Source organism: Eretmochelys imbricata, chromosome 3 (genome assembly GCF_965152235.1).
Source record: "Eretmochelys imbricata isolate rEreImb1 chromosome 3, rEreImb1.hap1, whole genome shotgun sequence".
Classification (NCBI taxonomy): domain Eukaryota; kingdom Metazoa; phylum Chordata; order Testudines; family Cheloniidae; genus Eretmochelys; species Eretmochelys imbricata.
Genome location: NC_135574.1, coordinates 172,214,472 through 172,239,664, shown reverse-complemented (window position 1 = coordinate 172,239,664; position 25,193 = coordinate 172,214,472). Strand labels below are relative to the sequence as shown.

The 25,193-nt window shown below is 40.5% G+C and overlaps 1 protein-coding gene and 1 long non-coding RNA gene across 2 annotated transcripts in view; one reads left to right on the top strand and one right to left on the bottom strand.

The window, feature by feature from the left end:
- THADA (THADA armadillo repeat containing) overlaps positions 1-20,646 on the top strand; it is a 303,171-nt gene extending 282,525 nt beyond the window's left edge. Inside the window, exons 37-38 of the mRNA XM_077813846.1 lie at positions 17,457-17,623; positions 19,156-20,646. Of these exons, the coding sequence (XP_077669972.1) occupies positions 17,457-17,623; positions 19,156-19,500 (512 nt within the window). The 3' untranslated portion in view covers positions 19,501-20,646. The remainder of the gene's footprint in view (positions 1-17,456; positions 17,624-19,155) is intronic.
- A 742-nt stretch (positions 20,647-21,388) lies between these two features.
- Positions 21,389-23,988, bottom strand: LOC144263140 (uncharacterized). The gene is made up of 2 exons (XR_013345736.1): positions 23,764-23,988; positions 21,389-23,310 (listed from the first exon to the last, which is right to left on the bottom strand). It is a non-coding gene; the product is annotated as an uncharacterized LOC144263140 (long non-coding RNA).
- Positions 23,989-25,193: the final 1,205 nt, after the last annotated feature.

The following is a 25,193-nucleotide window of genomic DNA, read 5'->3' as shown; positions in this document are numbered from 1 at the left end:
ATGGTAAGATGAAAGTGTTAACAGAAATACTTTAGTGGAGGTCTAAATTAACTTAAACACTTGGCTAGATCACAGGAGAGGTTAGGCTTACAATATCTTATTACCAGCACCAATAAACCCCCATTCATTTTTTTCATTTAGTATGTTAATTACATTCTCATTCTCTCTCATGCGCAGACACACAACAGAGGCCTATTTCAGTTTTGCATTGAATACCACGATTATATTTTAGGCTTATACTTTTAGTGTTATAAATTCACACCCAGACAAATCAAATTATTCCAAACCTTCTCCCCTCCCTCATTCCAAAAACAGGCTCATTAGACTCTAATGCCGCAATTTAAAAAATAGATGTTTAAAGTTAGATTCTTAAATCCATAACAAAAGCACCTCAATAAGTGGCCTGACTTTCAAGTGCTGAGCACCCAGCAGTTCTTATTGACTGATTTCTAGTCCTGTGGCTTAATCACAGAATTACCCTTACTCTGTAACACAAGTAAGTAAACTTCCATAACAAACAGAAGTATAAACCCTGTGAACGGCATTAAAAATTAAAATATACATACGTAGTTAAACAAGGCATACGTAGCCTAAGCTCAACAAATCGTGCAGCAGTTGCAAAGTTTCTGAGAAACTGCCTTCTGAATTGATACTAAGTTTACTAAACATGTTTTATTGCTACTCTGAGAAATGTAGAAAGCTTAGTCTGGTAAACCTCATCAAAAAGCAGATGTTTTTGTATTTTTTGTTTATTTCTTCATGTTTCTTAGAAGTTATCACTTCTGCGAATATTAAAAGATACAAAAATAGGTATAAAATTTCAAAATACAACTTCCCTGCTAATCTAATCCTCAATCACAAAATATAAATTGCTCAAATAAAACAGCCTACAACAAATAACCTCCCTTATCTAACCTTTCCCAATTCCTCAGCCCACTCACTCCAGAAATACCCAGGAAAATAGATGTTTGCTGCATTCTCTGAAGGTCACTGGCCCCCATGCTGACACTTCTCATGATAAGATCTTGTTCTCAGTTGCTTATCACTTTGCCAAACTTTAATCATTTGGACTGAAATTTTCCATGCTGGATGTCTGCCTCAGGCTGAATGTTTTTGGAAATTTCAGCCAAAATGGTTCCTATTTTTGAGAATGAGGCTAGGGAAAAATACATGGTTTTGCCAGTGTTAAAAAAAAAAAAAATTCTTCAGACCTTTTCTTTAAAATGCTCTAGTGCCCCCATGCTTTGTGGCAGGGACTTGAAGTTTTTTGGAGGGGCGGAGGGGTTGTGCCTGTTGCCATCCCTGTGAAAATCAGCCCAAATCTGGCCAAGTTATAAGCCTTTGAAAAATTGCAGTTCACACACTCAGAAGACACTTGCTAGAGATTGCAGTTTAAAACTCAGAAGATTCTGTCCCCATTGGGCATGTTGCAGCCTCTTAGAGCTCTGAGTGCTGACCAGATTATGCATGCATCATCCACACAATGATGAGCATGTTCCAGCCCAGGACTATGGGGGCTCAGGATGATTTTCCTTCTAATAGCTGTTCTCAGCTGCTCTAGTTCAGGATCAAGAACTTGAGAGCAGGAAGCCCATCTCTCCTGTGCTCTCAATGACCCCCTGTTCCGGGGGAAGCTGCCTGATTCAAATGAAATGGGGAGGGAAATAAGCAAATTGGGACAAGAGGGTTAGTGAGACTGGGACTGAAGAGGGGGTGAGAAAAGGGGAGCTGTGGGAGGAAGACTGGGACTGGCTGGGCGGAGAGATGACGGGTTGGGACTGGTTGGGCAGGGAGGCTGAAACTGAGAACTGCGGGATGGGGATGCTGGGTCTGGGAGACTGGAAGGAAAGCAAGTATGGGCGGGACTGAGAGGCAGTTGACTGGGGTGAACACGAAGATTGGATGAGGAATTGTGGGTAGAGGAGAGAGGAACTGGCTGGATGAGAAGACTGGGTCTGAGAACTAGTGGGATGAGGGAATGGAGGCAGGGTGAGGTGGGGGTGAGAGAGAGCTGACAAGGAGCTGTGGTACAGCGGGAGAGCTGGGAGTGTTGGGAAAATAAAGTAGGACAAGGTGCCAAGGAGGACATGGGAGCAGACCAAGCTTGGATGAGGAACCCAGGGAGGCAGACTGGGACTGGGAGGCAGTGGTGGGTGTGGGGAGAGAGATTGGATGAGGAGCCAGGAGAAGAGATCTGGGACTGGGCTGGGCAAGGAGACTGGGTACAAGGAGTTGGGAGGGAGGGGGAGAGATTCAACTGGGCTGTTAAGGAGATCTGTACTGAGCTGTGAGGGAAATTGGGGCTTGGCCAGTGAGTCTGGAGGAGACACTAGGACTGGCTGGGCAAGTCGACTGGGACTGGGATGAGATGCTTGAGAAGTGGAGACTAGGACTGAGTAGGCAAGAAGAATGGGTCTAGGACAATGAATCTTGGGGGGGGGGAAATAGTATGTGAGAGTATAATTAAAGAATGCATCATAGTGCATGTACTCAGAGGGGCCAATTTCAGGTTCCATGGGCAATCGTAATTCTGGCATTTCCTAACTTTTGCATGCTTGACTTTGCAACCTTAATAATGTTTTTAACATAGTTTTGTGAGTGTATGCACATGCATACAAAAGTATGGAACTAACATGTTGCTTTCCAACCATCCCTGTACTTGTATTTTACATCCCCCTCTCTCACCCTTTGTCTTGTCTGTGAATACTGGAAGTGGGTCAGGCTTTCACCATGTGTTTGCACAGTGAATAGCCTATAGGGACTACTGTACTATAAATAAATAATACTCTTTTACACCCCAATAACTATTTAGAAAAGAATTTTTTTTCCAGTTTTTGAGAACAGACCAGCATAGTACAGCAAAATATTTTTATTTTGAGGCAGGTGTGAAACTATTTGATTTAAATTTTTACTGCACTAGATTTACTTTATTTTCTAGGAGAACATCATCATAATAAGTTTATGTTAAATGTCTTCCTTTTTTTAAATGGGGAAAATAAAACCAGTGTAAAATGCGAAAGCAAATCACCTCTATTTAAAAAAATAGTCCCTAGCATTATTAAAATTATAAGACACCTCAAGAGACATCAAGACTGAGTCATAGATCCAAAATTCCTGTTCTACTTGGTACTCAAAGTGTCTGCATTCAGTTAGTCACAGACATTCAAGGCTCACATGTTGCATAGTAATTTAGCTAGTGTCTTCTCTAGTTGGACATGCTCAATTTAACTAAAGCTCACAATGAATCTGAAACTGCATTGTCCCATACTTTAGAAGTGAGCCAGTTGAAGAGGAAAGAGAAGCCATAACAATGTAAATTAATGTTCAGGGAAAAATACAGATCAAGATCAAAGCATGTTGAAACTTAAGAATTCTCGGGGTAGTTCAAATATCTCATTAATTACATATTGAAGATTTGCCAAAAAGCAAAATTACTCCATATTTCATAGTTCAACAATGAATAGTTTATTGTGTTAGCAGTTGTGACCAGGGGTGGTAAGTGCATGCCTAGAACAAAAATCAAGATAGCAAACAAACCCTGAAGTACTAATGTTGCACCAGTATTTATGTATAAAAATATGCAGCAATGATATGTATGTCTTACAAAAATACCAAACCACTGAGTTAATAAAGTTTAGTTACTATTTCAGAACATTTAGCAGAATAATTGAAAAGGATAATGTATTAGCAGACTGAAATCTGTGATTACCGTAACCAGCATTTATTTGGGGCGTGGAAGAGGTGATACTTATTTCAAATCAACAACTAAGTGCTTTTGTCTGAGAGCTTTATGTTGCTACTTCCTCCCGGTTGTATTCTTTTTCCAGTCCCTGAGGATTACATTCCATAAGAACACATGACTCACTGTGACCTTGTACTAATATCCCCACATTTCATTTTAACACTGTTTCATCATTACAAGTTGTTATTAGAGTTATTGCACAACACTAGGTCCTTATCTGGACAAAGGAACTTATCCAGAATGCAATTCCATTCATTACAATGGAAGAGTGAACCAGTTGGAATTAATTAAAATCAGCTCATCCTTCAAAGACTGGCTGAAGACCTTTTGCTGATAATACTTCATTTAGTTACATCAGTTGCACTGCTGTTCTATTATGCAGTGGTTCTGATTTGTGATGTTCTTGAAAAATATGGGAGAATATTTAAAAGGCAACTGTACTTGCTCAGCCCTGGAATCTGAAAGTTCAAAATGTTGAGAAGTAGTTTGACATTAATAAACTATGATATGTAATTAAAAATCAACTGTAATTATAAATACCATTTCTGAGTTTAGTTATGGTAGTGGGCATCTTGCTGAAAGTTGGTGGTGTTTGACACTTACAGTATTACACTGTAGGAAAGCCTATATTCTGCTTTATTACTTTTAAAGATTTAAGGTTTTTTTTCCTGATTACACTAGTATTGCAGCAGAAAGGAAACTTGTATAGACTCTTGCATTGAGCTCCCACACTGCCCATGTTGCAAATGTTATTCAAATAATGAGGCTTCCGTTTCTTTCTTCATAGACTATTCCAAGGTCTACGGTCCTGTTTGCACTAGAGAAGCTAGACCCCTAGCATGTATGCAACAGCCTCTCACCACACTCAAAAATGCTCCTCACCGTGCACCGGCTTTGCACTTACAGTTTTTAGATTAGTCTTGCTTAAGCAAGTCTCACCACATCAGTCTCCAGCATTGCAGTGGCGGTGTGGATGGTGACTGTTGGCATAATAAGTGGTACAAACAGTACTCTCACTACCGTGTGCACCAGTCACTGCTGTTTCACAGACAGGAAGATTTTCCTAATTTTTTTTTACAGCCTATGTGTTTCTTTTCTTAATTTTAGCCTCTCGTTCTATAGGGCTTAAAGCTGAACTTCGGAGGGAAAGGTCCAGAAGTAATCAAGGGAGAGTAGAGGAGAGTAGAGGTCAGAGACTAGGATGGTGGGTGCATGATGGATGTTTGGGCGCAATCAAGGAACAAAAGTGAAAAGACGGTGAGAAGTGAGAAGACAGCTGAGGGAAAGGAAAAGTAGCAAGAGGGCATAGAGAGTGGAGCATGAGTGATTTTCCCCCTCCAGCTCCCCCAATTTGCCCCTGGCTCTTCACCAAGTATATTTAAGTGCAAGAAGATTTCCAAGTGCCTCTACCTTTGAAGGAAGGTAAGTACTTGAAGATGTTGTGGGGATGGCAAAGGGAGGAGTTATTTGCTTCCTTCACACTGAGGCAGGATGATGACTGGTCTTTGTATTGGGGATTTTTTTGTTTTGGCAGCAATGGAGCTGGCCAGCATCAAGCGCTTAAGATTTTTTTTTTTAAAGTCGCAGCTGCTAAATGCACACAAGAAGAAAAAACAGCAACATACATGACTGCTTCAGAGTTGTAGAATTCTGACGCTTTTTCTCTTTCACCATAGTTCATTCCCTTCTCCAGTTGGTTGGTATTGAACTTATTGAACTGGAAGATCCCAAAGAAAAAAAGTTTTTACATTGAGGGTAGGTCTAAACGTGCGGTGGCACGTAGAGTATGGACACAGTGTCACGAGCTAGTAGTGTAGATGGTGAGGCATGGCTTAGGCAAAGAGAGTAGAGTGCCTTACAAGCCTGAACCCTAGAGCATATGCTCTACACAGGCTGTCTGCAAGTCCAGCTATTGCCTTCCATGTCTATATACTAATAATGTAGTGCCCAGGCTACCTCCCCGCTGATGGCGCCTTTCCCAGCCATGAGGAAAGGCTCCGCAGCAGGCGACAGCAGGGAACGGTTCTGGCAAAGGGAAGGCAGTGGGGAAAGGCTCCAACAGCTCCCCGCTGCCAGAGACTTGTCCTGCTGCCTCCCCACTGCCAGAGCCCTTCACTGTCGTGTCTAGCAACTCACAGCAATGAGTGTAGACGCAGCCTTTTACTGCAATGCGCACAAACCTATGTGCCACTGCAAGTGTAGAAAAGGTCTTAGCTACTCCTCAGTTCCTTTACCCTCCTTTTTCTGCCATTGCAGTGGCATAGCCCCCACAAAATAAAGTTTCCTGGTAAAGTGACATTTAGTAAAAAGACGTTAGGTGTCATTAATATTTATTGAGAATTCATCTCTCCACTAGAACATCCTCTTTCATCCGCATTGTTTTAGTTTTAATTTTTCCTCAATTCACTGCTTGATACGTTTGTTGAGCTGATGTGGGTGAAGATATGGACTCCTATTTATTTATTGGTGATCTCCTTTAGGAGATTTTCCTTAACTGCCACGCCAAACAGACTTGGAAATACCTTTGGGTGCCAAATGTATTTCTTCAGAGACAAAGTCTACCAACAGACATTGCTCCTGACTCTGTTCTCCTCCGGTAAGCAATAGGGGTTTTGCCTGGGTCAAGAGCACAGAATCCAATCTTTCATGGAGTTAAACCCAGATCTACAGAAGTACTTAGGCATCTAAACCAAGACTTAGGCACCTAAGCCTAGGGCTGAGGTGCCAAAGTCCCAGGTTTTGTTCCAGGGTGATCCAGAAAACTCCTGCCAAACCCAGTAGGCACCTAAACTTGTTAGGTACCTATGTTTCAGCCTCTCAATTATGCATACTGCTACCTCCCTTTACGCGTCTGGACACCTAAGTGGTCATTTCCCATTTGTGGATTTCTAACCAGAGATAGGGCCTGGTCATGCATTGCTAAAAGGGGAAAAAGAGAGAGGCACCTCCATGCAGCCTGGGCTAGGCACCTATCTTGGAGAGAGTGGTTAGGGCTTAGCGCACACCCACTCCTGTCAGCATCTCCCATTGGCTAGCTTAGATGGTTCCCCACCTAGCGTGCTGGCTTTTGTGCCTATCTCTCCCCATTCATGATATAGGAAGCCTAGGTGCCTAACTCAGCTTTGTGGCTCACTGTTGTTCCTGTGATTTTTCTAGGTGCCTAAAAGTTAGGTGCCATGACACTCAGCATTGCAACACTTAGGTCCCTTTGTTGATCCCACCTCTAGTGATTATGTTAAAACTTGAGGCTTTAATAACCTCACGTAAATCATGTTGTCCTTCATTAGTTTATTCACGTGCACAGTTAGGCAATTTGAATGTAAAGAGGTTTAGGTATCCTCTTCAGGTGCTGGGTAACTAATTTGATCTCTTTTCCATATTCTCATATTTCAGACTTACTGATTTATTAAGCACCACCCCTTTACATGTGTAATTAAGAATATTAAACGCCTAGTTTGTTTTGTGCAGTTTGCAGTAAGTGAAATGCCAATTTATACAAATCTTTAACAAGAATTAATGTGGTTAATGTAAAATAAAATCAACTTGTCCTAAAACGTATTTTATTGTATTTGCACTTATAATATAGGGTGCCGTATTAAAGGTTTTGATTCACATACTTTTCTTTTTAAAAGTACTTTTCTTTAAAAAAGTAGGTGAATCAAGGCCTTAAATGGAATAGCTATTGCTTAAGAAAAGTATTAAAGGATTAAAAACACTTATTGGAAGCCTGAAACTAAAGGGACACCTTCAACTTGAAATTTAGTCAATTAAAAAATAAGAGTAAAAGGTACTTTTCAGGTACTGCCCCGTCCCCAGGTTAAATTATCACTTCTCATATTTCTGCTAATAGTCACAATCTTTCTAAAAATATTACATCATTTGTGACTTTATGAAGCCCCTGACCCTGCAAAGACTTTGATAAATGCTTAACTTTATTCACTGTGAGTAATCCCATTGAGGCCAAGGGAACTACTTTCAGTGTATAAACTAAGCAGATGCTTAAATCTTTGCAGGATCGGGGCCACAGATTGTAATCCAGGTTTAAACTTTTTTTTTTTTGCAATATCACCCACAATGTTCTAGGAACTCGGTATACACATATACACGGGAGGACATGGTCCTTGGCCTAAAGAGCTTACACTCTAAGAAGTCAAGCAGTATTCATGGGAAAGACGGATATAATCAAGATGTAGAATTATATATTCCTTAATGTAAAGAAAAAAAATTAAATGCGAACACTTCAACTATAACTACCCCTCAAACTATGCTTTATTAGCTAACCAGTTTTTTGTAGGTGACATGGAGAGGCCAAAAGGAAATTGCATTTGGCTCCCCAACTTTGGGGCCAATTCTAAACCAGTCCTGGTGTAACAAAGCCATGTTCGTGCTACCGGCTTCTGCCAATATATCTGTGTCAGTCAGGTGTGTGATCCCAGACCAACAGAGCTGGCCACCAAAAGCCACTAGTGTAGATGCACCTACACTGTAAAACCGGTATGGTTTATGTCAGTGTCGGGAGGGGTATATCGGTGTAAGCTGGATGCGCATTAGGAGTGCTTTGCTGGCACAGTATACCAATATGCTTAAAACAGTAAAGCACTCCTACTGTAGATCTGGCCATAGAGTAGCTTAAGCCTAAGGGCTTCTTTCTGGATATGGTCCCTCCGGAACCTGCCAGAGATTGCCAGGGTGCATTGTGTTCCACCCATAACCCTGACACTCCCATCCGTGCTCCAACACATCTCCTATGCTGAGGGTTGCAGGTGTCATCAGAGCTGTCTGACTGAAACCTTGCTGGTGATTCCTTCCAGCTGGTGGGGAATGTCTCCTTCCCATTTCTTTAGCTCCATCTGAAGAGCACAAAGGGCCCAGAGCTGTGGGACAGAAACTGGTCACTAATGTTATAAACCAGCTTTCAAGTAGTAACTTGGTTTCCTATATTTGTTGTTGGGCCCATGTATGACTAATATAATAGTGTCCTTTTTAATGAAATGGTGTCTGTTAGCACAAGACTCAGAATTTTTTTTCATTAAAATTTTGAATTTAAATGCAATTCCCAGTTTGTGTTTGGCAAGAAGGGTTTCCCACTCCCAGAATTTGGGAGTACACAAAGAGGAGCAGCTTTAAATGGAACAGCACAATAACCAAATTCTTAAGCATATTTTTAATTTTAATTGTATTTGTCTTTTAAACTGTGTTAATTTCCATGTTCATTTTGCTACTGTTTCTTTATTTTGGTAAGCAGACCGTATTAACCTGCGTCCTTATTCTGTTCTAAATTTAGAACAAACCGGTGAATAAAAAATGTTACTCGTTTTCAGAACCTGTGAGATTCTCCATATTTCTCTTTAATAAATACTTTTAGCAGCCAAATGGCACTCGGGAAGTATTGGTTTTCTGCTGACTACTGAGGTACAGTTTTCTTTGTGAACGGTGATAAAGGCAAGTGGTAAATGTCCTAAGTTTATCCCCTCTAGAATTTCTGCTGTCTGCAATTATTTCCGAACAAACCCTTTTTCAAAGCCAGTCTGGTATGTAGAGGGTAGACATTTTTAATACTTAGGACATCTATCTGCTGCTGTGAGAGCTAGAAGATTTTCTTTCTTCCGTGTTCGAAGAGTGAGCTTTAAACAGTTACTTGATAAATATATTTTTGTGTGTCTTATGGCTCAAGAAAGAATTTCAAGTAATTATTTGATTCATGAAGCATACTTACTGCACAGGACTGAATAAACTGAGTTGTGAACTTCTTTAATTATGGTAAGATGAGACCTTTAAAGCCAACACTGAGTATCACTATGCTTTGTAGACCAAGACTAGAAAAAATATGTGCAAGAACCTCCAACAAATTTTGAACACTTTGTTTTGAAATACTGTTATACTTCGACTTTTTTTTTTAACTTGATGTCAAGGAAAGGCCTCTCTTAAAGAGTTGTTATGAACACGTACAGCTACAAACCAGAGTTGCAGGCAATGAAATGGAAACCAGATGATTTAGTTGTATGTAATATGGAGAAAGATATTGCTCTAGAGGACTAAAATGATCTAATCTCCTTTGATGGTATGAGACATTATAAAAGGGATCTGCTTACAGAATAGATTTTACATAAATGGTCATTTTTAAAAAAGGGAACTTCCTAACTTATAAATGAATTTGAAATGACAGAGTACAATAAACTTAGCACATTTTCAAACAACAATTCCAGTCCAACATTCTGGGTGTGTTGAGACAAAAGTTAGTCATTTTCTCTCTCTCTGTCTCTCTCTCCTTCCCTCTCTCCTCTGTCTTCTGTTGTTAACCTTTGATATGGCCAAAAGGACTGTCAGGCTAAAACAGTGACCTAGAGAATAGGTCAGGGCTAAGGACCTTCTTGGGTTTTTACCTGCTGCTTGTTCTATAATTTGGGTATTTGTCTGCTCCCATTTTACCAATGCACATATTTGCCATCTCTCTTCCTATATCCACATCTGGAAAAGCTGTCATAAAAATCATAGAATCATAGGGCTTCATGTAAGCAGGTACTGTGTATATATTGCATAGCTGTAGAATTGTGCTTCACCTTTCTGGACTCTCTTCCCTAGCCCACTAGGCCAATGGAATTTCTTTCCCTTAAAGGTGTTGCATATTTTGTGATGTGTACACGCACAAAATATTAGATAAAAGTCCATCTGCAGCAATACGACACCGGGTTGTGATTTCAAGTTCTATGGTGAGAATAGGGTTCGCTCCGTTCAGTACTTAGAGGAGAGCTACAAAGAAAACTTGGGATGCTGCAAAAAGTGTTGTTAGGTGGGTCAATAGCTGATGCTTTCCTTTGTGTGAATACTGAATCAATGCACCAGCATGGTATTGGGGACATTGTGCGGCTGAAGCTGCCATTTTGGGGATGAGATGTTAAACTGAAAACCTGACCTGTCATACATTAAAAAGAGAGGCATGTATCATGTTGTGCTTAAGATACTGAAGTGAGACTCAGGCTATCTGGCTGAGACTCAGGCGATTCAATCCCCAGATTTGCCATAGTTTCACTGTGTGAACGTCACTAATTCAATCTCTCGCTTCAGTGAAATGAGGATGATAATATTACCCTACTTCACAGGGTATTTGTGAAACTCTAAGTTACTAGGATGGCATAATAACCATGTGAGTACCTACCTGTCTAGATCACACGGCACTTCTTATAAAAACTAAAATTGGCTAAATTCCAGCTTGATTTATTGTATCCCATCGACCTAAAATTCCTCCTTTAATTTCATTTAGAGAATTATTCTTCTTTCCTCCTCCTAAAACCTATTGTTGCTGTTGGATAGCACAATGTTTGTGAGCCCCTAACAGGATTTTTATACTGAGCTCTAAATATTGAACCAATTAGTTGTGTTTATATTTGCATTGAATGACAAATTTTCTTCTATAACTTGCACTATTCTACAAACTAAAGCTAAGTTATTGTTTGACAATTACTCATGTAAAACCAATTAGGAAACAGTTTATAGACACAGAACTCTAGGTTTTAATCTTTGTTCTCATAGTCTGTGTCCTGCCTTTTTTATTTTGTTGGTATTTTATCATTTTTGGTATGTATACTTTATTCCACTGTATTCAACGTTTTGTTGATTTTTTTACAATTCATAGTATAATACAAAAGTTTAAAAAGAGTATATTTTGAGGACACATCATAGGCTACCAGGAGAAATGTTCACATCTGGTGTGATCAAAGGTCTTGTGGTATATGAATGTGTATGTGGGAGGTCTAATTCTTCCATGGGTGGATTAACAAAGAAAACTCAAACCACTATAGTACTTACCCATCCCCCTTTATGAAAATTTACTTCCTGAACATAGAAAAACATCTAATACCTTATTTTTATCTTCTGTTTTTCATTTCAAGCAGTATTATTAATTCTTATGCTTTATCTTGTAACTACTAGTTTAAAGCACAGAGCATTCTGTGTATTTCAATCACTGAAGTGGCTTTATTTAACAAGATGATAATCTTGTTTATGACTGACATTTTTGCATGTTGTAATTTATACATGTCCTAGAGTTTTGAGAACTGATAAATGATCATTTCAACACTTCTACAGTGAATGAGCCTATAGATCCTGCCCTTTACATTGTTTGTTATGTTCATTAGTAGCCTCTTGCAGTCTGACTCTTCAGATTCACTTCCTGCTATTTTATTTTCTGTTAGTAGTAGTAAGTTGAATGACTATATAAGTATACAATATCTAAATGATACAGACAACTGGTTCTGAACAACGTTGTTTACAATGTGAGAGGCTTATAATACTGGGTCATTGAATCACTTTTGTTAGGACTCTACTTTCACATTACTCTGAATTTTTAACACAATATCAAATAATATAGTGTATAAGGCTAATTGAAATCAGTGATGTTTGTCTATTACCTATAAACATTAAATACATCAGTGAAAACTATGTAAATTCTTTTTAAGTTACCTATAAAGAGAGTTGTATTCTTCTTCTTTATGCATGCATATGACATCAATTATTGTCCTTTTACTTAGCACTTATGAAGTACTATTCATCTTCAAAGCATTTTACACATATTTATTCACTGATCTACTCTATGCCTGATTTTCAAGATCTAATTTTCATAGGTATCAGAGTAAAGTTGCTATGTATACCTATGATCTCAATATGATAAATGATACAGATGAGTGATGGATAAAATAACAGCAAAAATACTTCAGTAATTAGTAGTAATTTAGTTCCTGTACATCAGTGTCTATAATTATTAATGTTAATAGTTCAGTTAATTAGTGTAATAGAACATATGCTATCTTGGGGTAGCGAGTAAAAAAAGGGTGGATTGATTGAATGTATGCAACTGGACATATAGTCAGTCCCAAAAAGAAAGTGATCAACATCAGTGCTTGGGGTATGCTACTGACCCCCAGGATCTGATTTGGATATGGATAGAGACTTCTTTGCTGGTTTTAATTAAATAAAGACTACTGGGAATTGTGTGATTATGGGAGACTTTAACTTCCCAGGTATAGATTGGAGGACAAGAGCTACTAAAAATAGTAAGGGCTGTATTTTCCTGGATGTGATAGCTGACAGATTTCTTCACCAAATAGTTGTCGAGGGGATGCCATTTTAGATTTGGTATTGGTGAGTAGTGAGGACCTCACAGAAGAACTGGCTGTCGGGGACAACCTTGGTTTTTCTTCGAGTGCTTGCTCATGTCCATTCCATTGTAGGTGTGTGTGCTCGGCACATGCACTGGTGCCAGAAGTTTTTCCCTCAGTGGTATCCTTAGGGGACCAGCTCTGGTGCCCTCTGGAGTGGCATGCGTATGCACTGGTTTAAGGGGTGCCGCCAGCTCCCCCCACCCTTAGTTCCTTCTTACTGCCAGTGAAGGTGCTGGAACGTCTCCTTGCATCAGCAAGCTTACTCCTCTCAACTGTGTCTAGTTGTGAACTTTCTCTAAATAGTTGTTAGAAATTTGTTAGTTTTAGTGTAGATTTAGTGTTAGTTTGTTAGTCCCGAATGGGACTTACCCTAGGGATGGGGCATGCCCCAGTACCCAGGCTTCAAATCTTGTGACTGTTGCAGGAAATCCCATCCCAGTCAGTGATCCCCATAGAAGCTTAGGGGAAACCCATATGAGCAACAAATGTCGCATTTGCAAGAGTTTCAGATCATGGACCAAAAAGGAACAGGACATTCGTCTCCGAGCACTCCTTATGGATTCGGCCCTTACACTGGTCTTAGAGCTGACTAGATCAGATTCTGCTCTTAGCACCATGGCCTCGGTGCAGAACACCCTGCCAGCACTGGCCTCAGACTGGCACCGCTTTCCATCCCCGGTACTGGCTAAAAAGCAAAGAAAGGCCAGGAGTGGGTGTTCTCCTACGTCCCATAAAGGGAGGGAGAGGACTGGCTTCAAGACTGAAATTGATAGTTTATGAAGGGGATGGTATGATGAGACTGCCTACAATGGTATACAGCTGATCTGCGACTGCTAGTAGCAAATATCCCCAGGAGCCAGTGATGGAGCACTTGATGGGGAGGGCTGTGAGTTACTACAGAGAATTCTTTCCCAGCCAAAAACTCAAAAGGTAATAACAAAATGTTTTTTAAGTACATCGGAATTGGAAAGCCTGCTAAACAACCAGTGGGGCCACTGGACGATCGAGCTACAAAAAGAGTGCTTAAAGACGATAAAGTCATCTCAGAGAAACTAAATAAATTCTTTGCTTCAGTCTTCATGGCTGAGGATGTGAGGGAGATTCTCAAACCTGAGCTGTCTTTTGTAGGTGACAAATCTGAGGAATTGTCACAGATTGAAGTGTCACTAGAGGAGGTTTTGGAATTAATTGAGAAACTTAACAGTAACAAGTCACCGGGACCAGATGGCATTCACCCAAGAGTTCTGAAAGAACTCAAATGTGAAATTGCGGAACTATTAACTATAGTTTGTAACCTGTCCTTTAAATCAGCTACTGTACCCAATGAATGGAAGATAGCTGATGTAACGCCAATATTTAAGAAGGGCTCTAGAGGTGATCCTGGCAATTACAGATCGGTAAGTCTAACGTCAGTACCGGGCAAATCAGTTGAAACAATAGTAAAGAATAAAATCGTCAGACACATAGAAGAACATAAATTGTTGCGCAAAAGTCAACATGGTTTCTGTAAAAGGAGATCATGTCTTACTAATCGATTAGAGTTCTTTGAGGGGATCAACAAACATGTGGACAAGGGGGATCCAGTGGACATAGTGTACTTAGATTTCCAGAAAGCCTTTGACAAAGTCCCTCACCAAAGACTCTTACATAATTTAAGTTGTCATGGGATAAGAGGGAAGATCCTTTCATGGATTGAGAACTGGTTAAAAGACAGGGAACAAAGGGTAGGAATAAATGGTAAATTTTCAGAATGGAGAGCGGTAACTATTGGTGTTCCCGAAGGGTCAGTCCTAGGACCAATCCTATTCAACTTATTCATAAGTTGATCTGGAGAAAGGGGTAAACAGTGAGGTGGCAAAGTTTGCAGATGATACTAAACTGCTCAAGGTAATTAAGACCAAAGCAGACTGTGAAGAACTTCAAAAATATCTCACAAAACTAAGTGATTGGGCAACAAAATGGCAAATGAAATTTAATGTGGATAAATATAAAGTAATGCACATTGGAAAAAATAACCCCAACTATACATACAATATGGTGGGGGCTAATTTAGCTACACCTAATCAGGAAAGAGATCTTGGAGTCATCGTGGGTAGTTCTCTGAAGACGTCCACACAGTGTGCAGCGGCAGTCAAAAAAGCAAACGGGATGTTAGGAATCATTAAAAAAGGGATAGAGAATAAGACGGAGAATATCTTATCGCCCTTATATAAATCCATAGTACGCCCACATCTTGAATACTGCATACAGATGTGGTCCCCTCATCTCAAAAAAGATATACTGGCATTAGAAAAGGTTCAGAAAAGGGCAACTAAAATGATTAGGGGCTTGGAATGAGTCCCATATGAGGAGAGATTAAAGAAACTAGGACTTTTCAGTTTGGAAAAGAGGAGACTAAGGGGGGAAATGGTAGAGGTATATAAAATCGTGAGTGGTGTAGAGAAAGTGAATAAGGAAAAGTTATTTACTTGTTCCAATAATATAAGAACTAGGGGCTACCAAATGAAATTAATGGGTAGCAGGTTTAAAATAAATAAATGGAAGTTCTTCTTCACTCAGTGCACAGTCAAATTGCCTGAGGAGGTTGTGAAGACTAGGACTATAACAGGGTTTAAAAGAGAACTGGATAAATTCATGGAGGTTCAGTCCATTAATGGCTGTTAGCCAGGATGGGTAAGGAATGGTGTCCCTAGCCTCTGTTTGTCAGAAGCTGGAGATGGATGGCAGGAGAGAGGTCACTAGATCATTACCTGTTAGGTTCAGTCCCTCTGGGGCATCTGGCATTGGCCACTGTCTGTAGACAGGATACTGGGCTGGATGGACCTTGGGTCTGACCCACTATGGCCATTCTTATGTTCTTTCTAGCTGTTGGGTCTTGACAAAATGCTTAGGGTCTAACTGATCTCCATTTTTGGGGTTGGGAAGGAATTTTCCCCTGGGTCAGATTGGCGGAGACCCTGGGGGATTTTCACTTTCCTCTGCAGCATGGGGCACTGCTCACTTCCAAGTTTAAACTAGAGTAAATGGTGGAATCTCTGTATACTTGAAATCTTTAGTTTAAATTATAATTTCAGGACTTCAGTAACTGAACCAGAGGTTATAGGTCTATTAAAGCAGTGAGTGAACAAGGTTCTGTGGCCTGCAATGTGTAGGGCAGTGGTGGGCAACCTGCGGCCCATCAGGGTAATCCACTGGCAGGCCGTGAGACAGTGTGTTTACATTGACTGTCCACAGGAACAGCCACCCACAGCTCCCAGTGGCTGCGGTTCGCCATTCCCGGCCAGTGGGAGCTGCGGGAAGCAGAGGCTAGCACGTCCCTGCGCCATTTGCATATCTGAAAATCAGCTGTAAAGTAAGTGATTAATATGGGGGAGTTGCTTCCAATGTTTTAGTCTTATTCTGCCTGCATTTTTGTTCATTTTTAATCTCAACAGTCCTTTTCCTTCATCAGACTAAATGAATCCTCAGAAAGAGGAAGTCAGTGCTAGCTTCCAAGTGTGACTGATTTTCTAGGTAGCTGTGATTACATCATTCCACCTTCCTTTGTCCTGGTAAAAAGGTGTCTTGGAGAATAGCATTACTTTAAAAATAAGCCCTTTTCATGAATAGCTTTTCTCTGGTGAATATAAATGAACCTTGCTAAAATTTGTTTTACATCATGCTCTAGTCAGGGAATTTGTCTGCACTAGGATTTTCCCTCTATATATTCCCACTGTTGCTACCACTAGTGCAGCTCTACTGCTGATAGCAACAATGGGAACCCTAGTGTAGACAGGGCTCTAGAAGGTTGCTGGCATTTTTACCACTGTCATCGAGAGCAAGCAAACACAGTGATTAAAACATCATTTGCAGCAGCTGGAAATCTAGGGAAGAAATGCAGTGTAGATAAGAGTGTATGGGAACAGTTTATAGCATGGTGGTTCATCCATTTCTCCACTGTCCAGGGAAACTATATTAGCATCCTGCTAGCAAGACCTGTGTTTAAACCCAATTCTGGCTAAAGATGCCTGGAACTCTTATGAAAACAGGGCCTGAATTTTTCTTGATTTTATGGGTTTATTTGAACCTTTATTGTTTTGTCTATATTTATAATTTAATTTATTCTATGGAGGTTTGGTTGAAAAGCATGCCATTAGCATGCTGTGAATATTGAGATCCATGGTGTCAGACGTAATTTAAAACATAGCTGCATTTTGTGTATTACTTTTAACATACAGTCACAGCCTACAAGGTGATGACCTTGTCTGAAAGCAAGGGACATACATGTTTGTATACTTGGATACATAATACTGAACATTACTATGTGCACAATAGTAATTTTTAAACTTAATTGTCTTCGGTGTTTCATGTATTATTTTGAAATAAGAAAAGAGCCCAACCCCCACAGCTGGCTAATCATGTATTTCTAACTACTTGTGACTGTAAATTAGCATTCTACATTTGCTTTTGTAATTTCAGCCTTGATATTCATACGTGAGCTCACTTATATGCTACTGTTAATGTAAAATGATGTTTGGTCTCAACTTACATTATTCTTCCTATTTTTCTCTCCGCAGAGTTTGCCTTTCGTGTAGTAAATGCATCCATGGCCTTGGATTTAGCATTTGGCATACTGTGTGAGCTGCTTCAGCAGTGGAATCAAACCAGTGCTGGTGTCCTAGTGTTACTGGAATGGCTGCTGGGAGAGGATGAGCTAAAAAAAGATATGGAGACTACAACACTGGTAATTCTAATAACTACTTAATTTCTGGAGTTGGAACAGACTTAAACTTGAAAGTAAAACATTCACAGTGACAATAGTCTGTTTAAAATAAATAAATTGGGCCTGATCCTGCAATTCTCATATAAGTAGTCCCATTGATGTCCACATTAAGCCATACTTTTTTTAAAAAAAGTTTAATGACCATCCTGGGTTATTTTAACATATCAGTTGTCACCCAACATTTCACAGATGCAGGGCCTGATTTTCAGAGGCGCTGATCACCTAAAGATCTGATTGAAGTTAATAGTTGTTGTAGATGATCAGCGTGTCTGAAGTCCAAGCTCATTACTCCTGCTACTATTGGTTTGCTTCCTGCTATTGTTCTAGTTTTTCCAGAGCTTTCAAATTTTGTTATATTCTGTGGGCTCAGTACTACAAAGTCTTATACACATGAATCATCCTCGCTCATTGAAACTAATGACGTCAATAGGTAGGATTTGCATAAACAAGACTTAGCAGGATTGGGCCCATAGAACTTAATATTGTATGTTAGGTGCTAACTTGCCTTTGAAAGGCCAAGAAATATGAATATAATACTATAAAGTAAACTGGTAGTAGTGGCAACAGCTACATCTTTGAAACAAGAAGAAAAGGAGTACTTCTGGCACCTTAGAGACTAACCAATTTATTTGAGCATGCATGGAGATACACATGTGCACACCAACCTGCACTCTTACAATGAGGGATTTTCACACCTAAATCAGGCACATTTAAAGTGAGCATGTACTTGTTCTGAAAATTTGGAACAAGACTTTAATCTGAGACTCTCTTATACTGTACATAATTTCTTGGTAGATATTTTTATCTGAATGCATCTGATGAAGTGAGCTGTAGCTCACGAAAGCTTATGCTCAAATAAATTGGTTAGTCTCTAAGGTGCCACAAGTACTCCTTTTCTTTTTGCGAATACAGACTAACACGGCTGTTACTCTGAAACCTATCTTTGAAACATTGGCTGACAACTGATATGATAAAATGACCATTCAAATGTCTTATGAAACTTTTCTTAAGCATTTGGTTTAGGTATGTCTTTTTGATGTTCTACTACTGTTTCCTTGACTGATGTAATTTTCCTTTATTAATTAATCTACTCCACAAGCTCCATGATATACCCAATTACCATACTGATTACTGAGGTCTCTGTATAATATAAGACAGTGACACAGTGGAAGGAAAGCTAATTCTGCACTCCCCACCATGCACAAATATTTAGGCTGTTTTTACTTCCACTATTTCCAAAATAAAAGTTACATCATAAGCGCTTGATTTCTGGAGATATGTCATTGGCACACTGGGAAACTTTGTTTTGGGCTTTCCAAATCTTTGAATAAATTGAAGAGCTATATATGAACCCTTACCCTCACATAGAACAGCAAAGAAACTGTTTTAGTAATATTTTTATCAGCATTATTTCCCCTTAATGTTGTTTAATATTGGATTATTTGCCCTTTATCATCAAACCACTGATCTTTGTTGTTTTTCTTTTCATTGAGATGGAAGATGACAACCTGTTTAATAAAGGGGAAGTGAATTTTTGGGCAGAGACGCTGACTAACGTCAGACAGCTTAGTAAACATCTGTTCTTGCTCATACCAGCCACTCACTTAAATTCGCCAGATCAAGGAGAATTCCTTCGATTGGCAAGAAGAGCATCTGATCAAGCAAAGCTTGTTACACAGCTTCTTAAAGAGCTACCGCCAACTCCAGAATTTTCCAAAACTGTGGAATTCACAAGATTAGCAATTCAGAACGAAAGAATATCAACTTGTCTTAAGATATTAACCTTGCTTGAACTTGATGATGATACTTGCAAGAACAAAGAAAATCCTGAAAAGTGAAACACTGGCAGTTTGTCCTGTGCTGGTTGTATAAATTTTATTACATTGTGAACAAAGAGTTGAATTCTCTCTAGGTTTGGGACGGGATATATTTGTTTAATGACTATAGTAAACCTTTTTAATAGTACATGCTAAAAACACATTTTTCATGAGTCCATTGAATCTTTGTCAGACTTGCTGTAGGAGAAGATTTTTTTAAATGCATTTACTAATTTCATTCAGACCAGCATAGTTTATTGCAGCTACTGTAGGACGCAAAGCAGCTAATCTTAGTATTTTCCATTCATCCAGGTGCAGGCCACCTGCTGATCTGGTGTGCTTTATCCCACAAGTTATTCCTCCTCTACTCCAATGCCATAATTCTTGACTTTGTTTTCCCTTTTGTCAGCATGTAGCAATTCTTAACACACTCAGAATATTAACCTGATACTGTTTTATTTTGATTTTTTGAAAAACTGTTCCTAAAAAAAAATATTGACTTCCTTTGCTTGCCCATGCCAAGCCTGAATCAGAGTTTTTAACTTCGTTCCATTTTTAACCAGGGTGAAGCATAGGAGCCTGATTTTTAAAAGTGGCCTCTTGTTTTGCAGGTGCAAATAAATGTGTAAGTGCTGCCAAGTGCCTGATTGCTCCTGCACAGAAAATAGGTATCAGAGTGCTAACATTTTTACCTTCAAACCAGAGGCTGGGTTTGAAGCCCTTTCCAGAATGAAGACCAGTGTTCAAAATAAAACATGCTTTTCATTTTAGAACCATATGAGGTCATGCTTGCTCACTTAGAGTATACTTTACTCTGTAAGTAAGGTATGAGTAAAGATAGAAGAATCAGGCCTTTACAAAATAGAGCAAATCTGATAGCAAGCTTCTGATGGTGATCAGAATAATTTTATTTTGATATTACAGTCTGTTTTAGGAGATTTTGAATATAGCAATGTGTTGTCTCAAATCATCAAAAGAGATCTGGAGTTCTCGTATTTATGTGTGCTTTGTACATTTCTCTTTCTGAATTCTTGAATTTGGTTCCAAGATCACAACAAGTTCAAATAAATAATTAAAAAGACTCAGTGCATTATTTAATCAAGAGCTAAAACCTGTATAGCATGCATGCAGTAACCAAAACAAAGATATATAACTTGCTCTAGACTGATTTTTAAATTATCACTGCAAGAGTATGGGCTTATGATCAAACAGTGATTCTTTATTTGCACTTTCACCCTTCATGTCTTTTAGTAAATGTTAATTGGAAATCTTACTGAAAAGTAATTAATAGTTCAATACAAGAGTTTCTGAAGCTTAGTACTTCAGATGCTTTAAGTTATATTCTTAATATCCCAGTAGGTGGCACTATAATACAACATTATGTAAGAACTAGTGACAGTGCGAGGTTTCATATTATTTATACAGTAGCTTAATCTTCAATGTAAACCTGAAGCCCAGTTCAATTAGTGTAAAATGAATTTCTCTAGCAAGCGTTAGTTGTATCATTGTTAATTTTTAATAATACAGTTATAACTAGAATGGGCTGCTAAACTGGGCTCTGAAAAATATTTTGAAAAAATGCATTAAACATTTTTATTTAAGAGTTAAAAGTAGAAGAGAGCAGTTTGACATATTTGCTTTCCACTGCATAAGCACTACGCTGAAATTAAAGCCTAAGTGGTTTATTTTGAAAACAGAATATTATCTTTTATTGTAGTGACTTTTTATCATAAATATTTTCTATAACGGCAGTGTCATGATTCAGCATTTCTCATGTAAATAACTTTCAATAATAAAGAAACATGAGATTTCAATGAGGCAAAGGAAAACTTAGTTTACAATGAAAGGACAGTTCACAGGTATTCATTTTATCCTATTTACTAATAAATAAATAAAAACAGAATCCAGATTAGTCATCAAATATATTTTATGAAAAAGCTATTTTCTGATCATTAGATAAATAGCATAAATTTTTTCTCAGCTATCTGTAAGTACATTTGTTCAACACTAACAGTTAGTAACTGTCATTTTACACACCTTTTCAACTTTTTTTTAACATGTGGTATAGCTATTCACTTTTTATGGGATAATACCAACAGAAATTAATCCTGTTGAATTTCAAAAATCCTTCATTGCTGCTCTTCTTGTGTGGGGCTTGGTAGTTTGAATGGTATAAAAATGAGTAAAACAACTTTTAACAGCACAGTAGTATATCCACAAGATTTATAACAGAACATAAGTAGCTTCGTAAAGCCTCAAGAACATGGTTAATCAGTGAACAAAATTACTTTAAATCTTAATCTTCTTTATCAATGTTTTTTAAAGTGTAACTTTCAACTAAGTAATATCTCTTAGTTTATAGAGAGCAAATAATTTTACATCATCTTGCATACATTTCACCACATATTGTTGGTGATTTGGGTTACTGTATAACTACTAAATCAGAAACCTTTAAACCTTAAACAGCAGCTGCAGTACAGGATTAGCAGTGTCTAGTAGAGAGTACTTATCTGTGATGTATTTGATCTGAGTCAATGTATCAAAGTATTTGTTGTTCAAACGCTGATTATACACTGCTTTTTGCATGATTATCTTCATAAACTATGTATTTACTTAGACTGGTAACTAAGGGGCAGGATCTCCCTCAACATGGTCTTTTCTAATCTTATTACACGGTTTAGTTTTTTAATAGGGGAGGAGAGGGAAGTTTGAACTAATCACATTAGTATGAAACCAAATGAATGGAGGCGGCTAAGGAGAAAATATACATTATTGGAAATATATAAGGGTAATCTCAATTTAAATTTTTCCCCATTTTAGGACCTGAGTCTCATTACGTGGTAAATCACTAACAACGTAATGTTTTCACAGAACTGCAGGAACATATTAAAGGAAAACTTAAGTTTTGATCGGATATTGATGAAAATGGAATATTGTTGCCTCCTGTAACTGGAATGCCTTCGCAGGGTTGGGGCACTAGAGGGTGACATATAACCATAAAACCACTGCGAGACTAAATGTCAACATGTCACGTCCACCTCTAATTTAGCAACGCAGCTTCTCAGCCGCGAGTTAGAAAGTGCTGCCAAGTAGATTAGTTTACAAGGTGCATTTGGTGAGTTAGAGATTTGTCCCATGAAGGATTGTGGTACAGCAAGGAATGTGACTTGGTTTCCCCCAACCCCCGCCCCCCGGTGCAATTTCTTCTAGGTATCTTTTATTTTTAAACGGAGAAGTAATGGCCCACGTTAGTTTCAATTTCTTTATGGTTTATTAACACAGTCAGCAATTGTGACCTTTTAACAGATTGAGCAATGGGGTGACATATCGCACCCTGTGCTGCCTTTTGCAGGAGGAGGGACTGTGCTGCTGCGCTGAGAGGCTGCTAAACTGCAGCCGCTCCCAGAAGTGCATTTCTCCGCGGGGCTGGACACAGTCACACTGAGGAGGAAGCCAAATGGAGGCGTGAGCTGTTTTGCGAAAACCTGGTGTGAAGACCTGGCGCAAAATGTCCCAATAAAACGCCAGTGAAGTTGCTTTTCCTTTGGTAAATTTCTTTGCAAAGTGCAGGTTTCCTGCTGACGTGGGCAGACTTGCACCCTCGGATTTTCAGGGCTTGACATCCCAGCTCAGAAAGAACCGAAAGAGGATCAAACGTCTGCACTGCTTTTGTAACCCAAAACCTGCAGGGAAACTTTTACACGCGCATCCATTTTCCCCCTTGCGTGTGTTCCAACCGTTAGCAAACGCAAGTATTGGGACTGCAGAATCGTAGCGTCGAACGTGTTTATACAAGCCTGGATGTCGGAGCCGGGCCAGATTTATGAATGCCTGGGGGGGGGGGGAAGACAAGCGGGGTTACCTGCCGTGTACAGCGTGGTTAAAAACATCCGCTGTTTCTCGGGGAGAGGGGGGTTTAGCTCCCTTTCGAGCGCCCCCCTCCCGTCCCAGCTACTGTCCAGACGAGGGCTCTTTAGGAGGGAGGGGCATTACGCCTGAGGAGCTGCTGGGACAAGAGCTGGAGGGGAAGGGATAACTTGGCCGGGCAGTTGCACAGAAAGAGCAGTGTCCGGGGGGGGGTGCTGCAAAGAAAGAGCTCCCGCGGTTAACTCTTCCCCTCCCGGGCCGCGCGGACTCAGATGCGCCAGGCTCGTTGCTTATTTGTCTTGAGGCGTGCGTATATTTTGCGTGGCTAAGGAACCCAGGCGGGCCGTGCGTGTGCCGCCCCCCCCCTCCCCCGGCCGAGGTGTGGCGCCCGATACGGTTCCGTCCCCTTCCACTCACCCCTACCGCGGGCTTCCTTCCTCCCTCCCTGCACAAGCTAGGCAGCGCGCGAGCCCGGGGCCGCCGTGCGGCTGCACTTCCCCGGGCGGCTGCACCCCGCCCTCGCGCACTCTGCCCGGGGAAGGGCACGGAGCGAGCGGCCGAGCCTGGCTCCACTTTCCAGCCCCGCGGTGCTGCTGCCCAGGGACGGGCGTTGGGGCTCCAAGTCAAAGGACACGAAATTGGCTTTGCTGATCGTATCACAAGACCTTGACCGGCTGCCAAGTCCCTGTGATCTACTAGGCCTTATTGGAAAGCTCCGGGAGGCGGGCGCATGGTGCAGGCGGCGCGGGACGGGGGAGGCCCTTTGCTGTGCGGGAGCCGCCCGCCGGGAGGGGAAATAGTTCCTTCTTTCTTCCCTCCCCCCCCCCAAACTCGAGTCCTTTAGCCACCCGCGCTTTGTGGTGCAAAGTAACACACCCTGGCGACCGTCCGCTAGTTCCGCGGGCGCAGCAAGCGAGGAGCCAGAGTTTGTTTCAAACCAATTACGTGGCAAAAGTTGATGTTCAGTGGGGAGGGAGGAAGAGGCGTCCCGTTTCACTCCGAGGTACTTAGGTACATCTTCCTTTGTATTAAGCTTCGCAGTCTACTCGCCAGGAATATTAAGCCGAGAGGGAAGCCCTTTCCGACACGTGCTGGTTGAAACTTCCTCGTCAGGGAGATGGTAGCGTGAAAAGGGACACTGGTTTCCCCGAGGCATTTTAAAAGAAAATACAGGAGTTTACTATCAAATAATCAGAGCCTCCTAGATATGTCTGCAGTGTTTTCTGCGTCAATAACTCCTACATATTAGCGTGGTTTCTAGGTAGTGCCTTCTGTAACAAGTCTTACTTTTGAGTGCTTTGTAACAAACCTATATGGACTGTGCATTCGGTAAGTGCCCTCTGCATTTCCATAGCAAATCTCCATGTATAGGACCATGCTTTCTGTACACGTGTACGGTGCAGTCTGTAGCAAGCCTTGTCTATACTGCACGGTGTTTACAAATACAAGTGTATACACAGCGCACCCTGTGTGTAGTGGACTGCCTGCTACCCACAGTGCATTGTGGAGCAAGCCTGGCAGAATGCTTTCTATACACTTTCCACTCTATAACCCTGTGCATAGCAGAGTCACAAGACTAGTCAATGGCTCACTGCAACCCCGAGTGGGCATGACGCTAGCCGTAGAACCGACAGCTACCCCGCCCGCTGCTCTTTCTTTGCTGCTCAGCCCCACAGCACCTCCCTGCACTCCAGGCCCCTGAAAGAAATTGGCGGCGCCCAATCAGAAGCAGCGGAGCTGCTGAGGAGGGGGCAGGGCCGGGTGGGAACGACTGGGCGGTGTTGCTGGGAGACCCCGGCGGGCCCGAGTGGGGCCCGCCCCTTGCGCTGTCCGGCGTTTATATATGT